Source organism: Penaeus vannamei, chromosome 2, assembly GCF_042767895.1.
Source record: "Penaeus vannamei isolate JL-2024 chromosome 2, ASM4276789v1, whole genome shotgun sequence".
In the NCBI taxonomy this organism is placed as follows: domain Eukaryota; kingdom Metazoa; phylum Arthropoda; class Malacostraca; order Decapoda; family Penaeidae; genus Penaeus; species Penaeus vannamei.
This window is the reverse complement of record NC_091550.1, coordinates 5,827,359-5,837,358: the sequence shown is the minus strand read 5'-3', so window position 1 is coordinate 5,837,358 and position 10,000 is coordinate 5,827,359. Positions and strand designations below refer to the sequence as shown.

At 37.1% G+C, this 10,000-nt stretch overlaps 1 protein-coding gene across 4 annotated transcripts in view; it reads right to left on the bottom strand.

The window, feature by feature from the left end:
* The window catches only part of Cpsf6 (cleavage and polyadenylation specificity factor subunit 6), a 72,768-nt gene that overhangs the window by 61,544 nt on the left and 1,224 nt on the right, over window positions 1-10,000 (bottom strand). For all 4 annotated transcript variants that reach the window (XM_070129158.1, XM_070129166.1, XM_070129171.1 and 1 more), the window contains exon 3: window positions 7,132-7,161. In XM_070129158.1, coding sequence (XP_069985259.1) covers window positions 7,132-7,161 — 30 coding nt within the window. The remainder of the gene's footprint in view (window positions 1-7,131; window positions 7,162-10,000) is intronic.

Below are 10,000 nucleotides of genomic sequence, written 5' to 3'. Positions count from 1 at the left end.
CAACGAATGACCAAATAAATGACTATCATCACTCAGCATTAGAAAAACCTTAAAATTATAGATCCCATCCATCATCTACTCTAATGTTTAAATATCATAAAATTAAGTAATACCAAACCATGTGTTATAATTTGCTTCAATACACAGAAATGCCTCTCTAGGTTCCCAGTCCCACAGCGAGCTTTGGGAATGTCAACTGTGCACATTATAAAACCAGTCTACATTACTATCACTTGCTCTACAAAAATCTACACACTGAGAACAAGAACAGACTGCCATCATTCATTTAGTCCACTGGGCCTGGGAAGGTAGACCAGCATCTCTGAGTGATGAGCTGTATAAGGTCGTCGAAGACTGCATCAGTACAACACACAGCATCATGTATTATAATCAGTAAAAAAAGAAAAAAAAAGGAACAGCGCCATAAAAAAGCATGAGCAAATCTGCACTTCTACAACAATTTGGTATTTTTTTGTTTGTTTGTTTGTTTGTTAACATGCCTTCCTTTGTACAAAACTAGTGCCTCATCCTTGCTGGTCATGTCATGACTTAAGCGTTATCTTCTCTAGATCTTTAAGAATATTCGCATATAAGTTTATATTTTTATATTGATGTCCCATACCTTGCGGACTTATAAAAGAAAACAAATTCTGATAAAATGTGTACATTATTTCAGTATATATATAAAAAAAAGACTCCAAATGGAGAGTGACAATTAACTCCATATCAAAATGTGGGTCAACAAAGAAACATAGAGGAGATTGCACTCTTGGAAAGACTTCCTTAAAACAAACATAGGTATAAACTTTGTCAAGCCTCTCCATATAATTATTGCTTTACCCACAATTCATAAATAACAACTAAATAAAATATATATATATCATATAATATATATAAATATATAAAATCTATGATAAAAAGAGATTAATCATGACTAGCGAAATCCTAGAGACAATTAAGATGTTCATCTCTACCCTACTTCTATCTCCATTAGTTATTACAATCTTACAATTGCAAGAAACAATTTAGAAATAATTACGACAGAAAAATATGCCTAAATCAGTTAATAATGATCTATAATTGTACTTCCATCATAATAGTTAGCAAGACATACAACAATAAGCAAAAAAAAAGAAAAAAAAAAACAAGAAAAAGCTGAATTTATATAAATAATCACCTCAGATTAGATTAATAATAAACTAAAAGTATTCTAGGACAAAATCCTATTACCAAATTATAAATCAAAATATTTTGCTACACTTAAATGAAACACACAACACTCCCTAAACTTCTATATGACTCTTATCGTGAACCACACTGTTAGGCCAACAAGCTCATCCACTCATCAGAAACAGCGGTTCACAGGTTCACCGCCTGATTTGAACAAGCTTGCCTGTGAAAGTCGAGTGTGATACCACGAAAGAAATATACAAGTCAAGAGCAGAAAACGTTTCCTCTACCACCTAGTGAAAGAAGTGTCAACTTTTCGAGTAGAGTATACTCAGTATCACTACTCGGTAATTGGAGATACATAAACACCAACGTGGGAATTAAAGGTAAATATGGAGTGAAATGGGCATTCAGTCTTCAATAGCTTATTGGTACGTTTTACAAATCTATTCATAAAAATTATTTTTAATAAATTATTAGAAAAAAAAACAACACATGTAAACATTATCATCAGACAAATATGATCATCTTTATTACTAACAAATTTCCTCTGCATAATATTACTGTCATTCATCAATCTTTATTTTTATCAAAACGTTTGATGTAAACTGTAATGACGAGAAACTACAAAGCGAAACAGCTCAACACCATTTCGTATGTTATTACACCTAGCTAACTAAGAAAAAAGAACCAGCAAGGATGGCAATATCAAACATCTGGCAGACATATCAGAAGGATCGAGTTTCAGACATAATATAATATGCAGAATGGTGGAGGGTGCAGGGCTAAACTTCGCAGGAGTTCGGTTCATACCAGCTCATTTCACGATCCTGGAATGAACAACACCGAAACTGTCAATCTGAAGGTCACCATAAACTGTTGTGTCATACCCCTGAACGTCTCAATTGGTACTTCATTTAACAACTCAGGTTGGTGTTTTTTTTTAAACCTTAAAAGACATTATCATGGATCAGTGGACATACTGCAATGTTCTGAGTCATAATCACCACAAAAAAACTATTGATGTACTTGAAACCAACATAGGAGCAGCTATTTGGTTGGACAGTTGAAAAGGAAAGCAATCTAAGCTTCTTTGATTAATGAAAGCAAATTGTCAATTATTATAAATGAAAAAAAAAAAAAAATCACAAAAATTAAGACATTTTCTGCAAAATAAACACTGTAAAAGGAAGCATAAATTTTGGTTATCTACAGCATAAAACTTGCATGTCCAATCACTCCTTTCTGACTCAAATATCATGATAATATAATAAAACCTGGTGATCATAATAAGATCGTGCATTTGAAGAAGTACCGAGATTCTGGGCCATCTGTGCAAATAGGAGCCACTTCGGTACAGTAGTCTCATCTGAGCAAAATTACTGCCAAAGATTTGTACGGACAAGACTACTTCCCCCCTAACTGCCCATCTAATAAGCCTATCATAAAATATGCAAGGTTTGTTTGAAAAGCAAATCATTCTCTCTCACAAACACGCACACTCACACTTACACTGACACGCACGCTCACACTCATACTGACACGCACGCTCACATTCACACTGACACGCACGCTCACATTCACACTGACACGCACGCACGCTCACACTCACACTGACACGCACGCACGCTCACACTCACACTGACACGCACGCACGCTCACACTCACACTGACACGCACGCACGCTCACACTCACACTTGACACGCACGCACGCTCACACTCACACTGACACGCACGCACGCTCACACTCACACTGACACGCACGCACGCTCACACTCACACTGACACGCACGCACACACTCTCACTGACACGCACGCACACACTCTCACTGACACGCACGCACACACTCTCACTGACACGCACGCACACTCTCTCCCTGACACGCACGCACACTCTCACTGACACGCATGCACACACACTCACTGATACGCACGCACACACTCTCACTGATACGCACGCACACACTCTCACTGATACGCACGCACAGACTCACACTGACATGCACACACTCACACTGACACTCACACTCACAAACTCACACTCACACTGACACGCACAAACTCACACTCACACTGACACGCACAAACTCACACTGACATGCACACACTCACACTGACACTCACACTCACAAACTCACACTCACACTGACACGCACAAACTCACACTCACACTGACACGCACAAACTCACACTCACACTGACACGCACAAACTCACACTCACACTGACACGCACAAACTCACACTCACACTGACACGCACAAACTCACACTCACACTGACACGCACAAACTCACACTCACACTGACACGCACAAACTCACACTCACACTGACACGCACAAACTCACACTCACACTGACACGCACAAACTCACACTCACACTGACACGCACAAACTCACACTCACACTGACACGCACAAACTCACACTCACACTGACACGCACAAACTCACACTCACACTGACACGCACAAACTCACACTCACAATGACACGCACAAATTCACACTCACACTGACACGCACAAACTCACACTCACACTGACACGCACAAACTCACACTCACACTGACACGCACAAACTCACACTCACACTGACACGCACAAACTCACACTCACACTGACACGCACAAACTCACACTCACACTGACACGCACAAACTCACACTCACACTGACACGCACAAACTCACACTCACACTGACACGCACAAACTCACACTCACACTGACACACACAAACTCACACTGACGCGCACACACACTGACATGCACAAACTCACATTGACACATACTCAATCACACTGACACACACGCGCAATTACAGAAGCACCACAGACACACATACAGACACAGGCACATGCACGCACAGCACAAGCACACAAATACCCACACACACACGCACATGCACAAACACACAGACAAACATACACAAACTTTCAGTCTTACCAGAATCTATGAAAAATAATAATAAAGACTCCATTTCACCAAACAGTAAGTATATATAAAAATGAATAAAAAAGATCTGTAGAATGAAAAGCAACAATACCCAAAGCAAAATAGGAGTAATCTGGTAAACTTCAAAATATATACAAATAAAGAGCAGGACTCTTCTGGAGGAAATGTAGTTAGTAGTCACGGCTGAAATTAATGTCCTCCTCCTTTTCCAATCTACCATTTTCCTATTTAAACAATCTGGCTATTAAAACAATTACATAAAAATAAAAAACAAAGAGATAACCAGATATGTCAGTAAGAAGCCATCAATGCACTGTGCTATCCTGCATCTACATCAGCATGTCAACTTTCATATTCCTTTTGAAGTCTTTGCATAAAAAATGCGTTAGATGATCTTTATACTGCCTACTCCTTCTGCCAATTAACCAGTTATTCTCCTTCTATGACGAATGCAGATGCTGAAAGGTTCAATAAGAATGAAAAAGGTTCAGTAACATTGGAAAAGACCTCTAACTTAGCAAGGAAAATATAACTGTTTGCCTACCAAACAAATTTACAAACAATATAAAAATTCATTAAAAAAAATCAAGACACACAAATGTGTGTAAGTGAATGTGTAACAGTCTGTATGTATGTCTTGCTATTTACAACAGCTACACAGGCAAACATTCTGAACTATCTGCAAAGTGCCCTCTTCTGATTTTGTGCAATATTGGTATTCATATCACACCCTACACTCAAAGCAAAATGCACATTTTATGCATTTTCCCACCATTCTCTTAAGTCAATTGCAACACCCTCCTCTCTCACTAAATACAAAAAATAAGAGAATCCTATCTTTGGTGCAAAACAGCTAAGTTACCTTTGATCAAGCTACTACTAAAAATGTAAGGATCATCAAAGGTGTCAAAGAGAGTGATTAAAGAAAGTCATACGTTGTCTACATCATCTAATATCCAAAATTGTATGGAAATTCCTATTCCTATAGAACATACATACATAATATAAATAGTTATATATATATATATTCCTATGCATATCTCAACAAGTATGTCTATCTTTCAAATTCCTTTTTTATGAATTCAAAAACGATATCAAATAAATATTCATATCATGATGAAAAAGAATCTTTGTAAAAATTTCACACAAGGGGAAAAGACACTTACTCTAATGTCGCTTCCTTGAGCCTCCTCAATATCCAAGCCACCTCTTACTTGTAAATGACTAAATTATATGAACCCCTTATATAATCCAACTCTGATTCCTTTGAAGTCACCCATGACTTTATTTGGTTCAGTGATCAATAGCCCATGACCTAGAACCTTTCCCACAGTACAGTACCTAATAAAATCAATTCAAGGGGATACAGGATAAGTGATGAGGAATTACAATCCAGCAGTTTGTACCCGCCTAATAAATTATGTTTTGATAACAGTCACTTGGCAATCCAATAAGCAACAGGGAGGGTATCAAAAGAGCCAAGTACAACCTATACCTACACTATATTTCTAATCCATGTGTCAACCTTATAAATATATAAATTATATATCATAAATATATAAATAAATATAAAAGTATGTAAGTATATAAAAAATTATAGAGCCATCTCCTTTCAAAAAAAAAGTCCAAGATATAATATTCTGGAACGTATTACAACAGAACGAAGAGAATGCCAACTCAAGACTCCTATACGTTAAAGAAATGCATACCCTAAACCATCTGGTAAGTGTACTTCCTAGTATGATGCCATCCCACCCTGTTTATCTTAATGATTACTGAGGGTTCATGAGACACACTTATAGCAAGACCCCTACCGACATCATCACCATAACATATCAAAAAATATCTTTCATACTGTAACTGAAAAGTATGTACCAGGAAACTACAGAATCATGCATCTTCCCTTAACTGTAAAGGCAAATAAAGTATTAGGGATGTTGCCCTAAAAATTGAATTAGATAAAACTAAAGTCCTATATAAAAAGAAAAGTGTGTATATATATATATACATAGGAAATATACATACATTTCTTATGCATGTATGTCTACATAAAACATATAAAGAAGTTCATATATCTTCCAAATTCTACCTATGAGTGCTGTCCTATGACTAAACCCCCACTCTACCTAAAAATAATGAGCTACAGTATAAGCTTTTAATTATATAGTAAATATTTTTTTATTACTATACCTCTGCCCTTAAACCATCTACATATATACATCAAATCATAAATATTAGGATCCCAACATAATTTCAAAGCTAAAACTGTTTCCCACTGTTATAAAGTGTTCAATCCATTTCTGGAATTTTCTATATCAAATGCCTAGTGATGGTTACAAATGGTTAATATGAATTTCAGTAACTAAAGAGTCAATAACTAGGCCTACCTGATCTCATCGGTTTACCCTATTCCTTAAATCTCAGGAGAAAACTGATTTTCCTACTTTTGATGCTGTTAGGAACATAATATTGTGAATAATGATAGTAATAAAAAAATAATAGTTTTAAAAATAACTACTATTTTCTTTTTAAGGATGGGGCTAAACTGGTGAGGTTAAATATGCCCATTAATTGACTCCTTGGCGTCTAAATGTTTGCGAAGCCATCTATGTTTAAGCAAAATTGACAAAACGAGAGTGGACAGTGTGTGTACCTGTCATGCATAGATATATGGTGTCATCTACAGTATCTAGTACTGTTTGGAAAGTTATCTGGTGCCAATGGATTAAGACTTGTATGGCAGAGATATTCCTAACAACTGCAAAAGATTCTAATGGTCGCAATGAATTCCTGTTATTCAGTCATGTCTGAAACTGAAATAAGACCAAACAAAAACTGAAAAATATATAGTAACAGCAAATTTTCAATCCAAATGTAGAAGTTTGCTGTTCACAACCAGTGATGTTGGCTACAGTAACTGCACACTGCATTTGTGTTTTATATATTTTGTTTACACTTAGATGGCTTCACTAACACTTTGTCACTAAGGAGTCTATTCTTAGGCCTACCTGACCTTTTCTGTTTTCCCCATTCCTAGAATATTCTGGAAGAAAAGAAAGGTTTAAAGTTTTATCAACCACCAAACATCAGCTATTCATCGAATGTGAAAAAAAATCCTATTCTCCACAATTGCAGCAGGCCTGTATATTAGTTGCAGGATCTTTTCATACTACTTTTTCATTATCCTCTGACATATCTGGTGCCGTTTGGGAAGTTTCCTTCAGTGGTACCCACAAATTCACCTGCATCTCGCACTCCCTATGTAAGCCACTTCCTGCCTGAGCCAATGAAATTATATATTCCTACCTCTATATTAAGAATCACAATTGGTTCTGGTGCCATATGGTATATTTAATCTGGGTAACCTAGATCTTTTCCTCCTCCAAAATTTCCTATCCACACTTTCTTGAGGGTTAATAATATTTTGACATTAATATTAATATTATCATTATTATCCAAGTGACATAATCAACTATTATGAAAGTAATAAAAAACATGTTTTCAAGAAAAAAAAAAAAAAAAAAAAAAAGTGGGCAGGCCATGTATATATATGCCAGCATCAACAGGTTAACTATACACAACATTTATCCAAAGACCATATGTTATACTAACAAGAATTGTCTGTAAATCCACCAGATCCTCTATGCTGCTGATATTAGCAATACTGGTAATGACTGGTTTAGCAGTGAAACTGGTGGGAGTACACCTATGAAAACACTAAAACTGCAGGGTAAAATAAGAAATATAAATGTATATAAAAAAAGATTGTCTTCCTGGAACTTGCACTACTCAACAAATTGAAATTCTTCATAATCATATGGCATGTATCTTATCCATAAATGGCCTAAAATCTTAGGGTAAAACTTATTGACACTTTGGCATGGGCTCAATCAAGTTGTGGGTTACATGCTCCCTGCACTCAAAGAAAAGGTTAACAAACCTCTGCCACACATTCTGTCAAAACAGAATCCGGACTGGTCGCATATTTAACCCCTTGGATCCGGTTGCATGACAGAAATCACGGAGCTGAAAACCCCAGGCAACGGGTTACGTAAATGGCCAGCATCCCAGGTGCGCACGAACACCTATGAGTGGTGACAAGACTCTGTGCCCCCCCCCCCCCTTTGAAAAGTGTAATGTAAATTTTGTTAGCTTTATCATCATTTTCCAATGCCTATATTTGTCTTTGATTTGCTTTATCCAGATGGTAATTACTTATTTTCCTGGCACAATGTATGGAACATTTGGTTAATTGTCATATCTATCTATCTATCTATCTATCTATCTATCTATCTATCTATCTATCTATCTATCTATCTATCTATCTATCTATCTATCTATCTATCTATTTTTTTTTACATAATAGAACCTGCGCCGACGGTCACAGAGGCCAGGAATACAGTGTGCAGTATGGAAATGGCGTTATCCCTGGAGCCAGCGCTCTTTCAGTCACTGCTTACGCACGTTACATTCCACATTCATTTATCAATGGGAATAATGCTAAAGCCCCCTTCTAAGCACCAAATGAGTCAAATCACACTTCAAGAGGTTTGTGTACTCATGGCGAGTCTTTTCCATAACCTTGGATTTCTCTCTGACGGTTTGTTCACGTCACACAGGCAGCTGCCAAAGTTTTTCCTTGATGTGACCACAACGTCATCTGGGTCCAAGGGGTTAAATTAAATTGCCAGAGGTCTAGAAAGACTTTCTTTGCAAAATATGTATGGCACAAGCTTGTTCGAGCACTGACCAGAGCCAGGGGAGTGCTTATCAGCAGGAGGCTAGTGGCCAGCACTTGGGTCTTGTAAATATTTACGGGAACTTTTTCCAGATTAAGAGCAAACTTAATTGTCAACCATATTATGATATAAATACATATTGACAAGGGAATTCTAACCCATGCAAACCCCTTTAAGGAAGGCCATCCCACTGTCTGCCATGAGGCCTTTACTTATGATGGTAAATGTTTTGAGGAAGACAATGAAGTGATGTCATGACTTCTGAGATTCCCATTTTGGCAAAGGCCAAAAAAAAAATATATATATATATATATTTATATATATATACATACATAGAGAGCTTGGAATGGTTCCTGAGGTGATGATAAATTCTTCATGCAGTCAACAAGCTCTAATCTTGCTATTGTAGAACATATATCCTAGAGTAGAGTTTTAATGGCTTTGAGAAACAACTGTAGTCATAACTTTCAACATGTTAAAAACTTTAAAAGATTTTTATACTTGTGCAGACCTAATCTGAACATCTACCATTGTCCACCTTAGTATGTTCTGGCAAAATTACGGTTAAAATCAATTTGCTTAATACTATCTCTTGAATAGTTATAATGAATATTTTCTTATAGTTAATGAAAAGCTGATGAAGTCCAAAAACAATATCAGAATTCTGGCCTATTATCAGTACATGCTTCATAGTTCACAAATATCTGGGTTCTGCTGGTCTTTGATTTTGCAAGACCAACAATACCTGAAAATCTATTCCAGCTTCAGGTGGGAGGTCACCCAAGATAGACCTAGCACTTGGTACACTGCCATGAGAAAATCCAGGTTTCCGCAGTGATCCCATACGACAGTCATTTGTCCGATGGGTTAACTACAATTCCAAAAAACTTGGAAGCTAACTTTTTACAAAGTGACCACACCCCTCAGAGACTAAGTTCCTATTACTCTTGCCAACAATATTAGAGGCACTCTTGGGACTCGACAAACTCTGCCATATGTACGAGAAACAGACCTGATGCCCACCCTCCTGCCGCATACCCCTCTCCAGGGGCTCTACCCCCCCACACCCTTACCCAACTGTCTACACACGGCATTTGTTGACATTTATTTTCTTCTAACATTATTCTTGGCCTGTGTAGACTA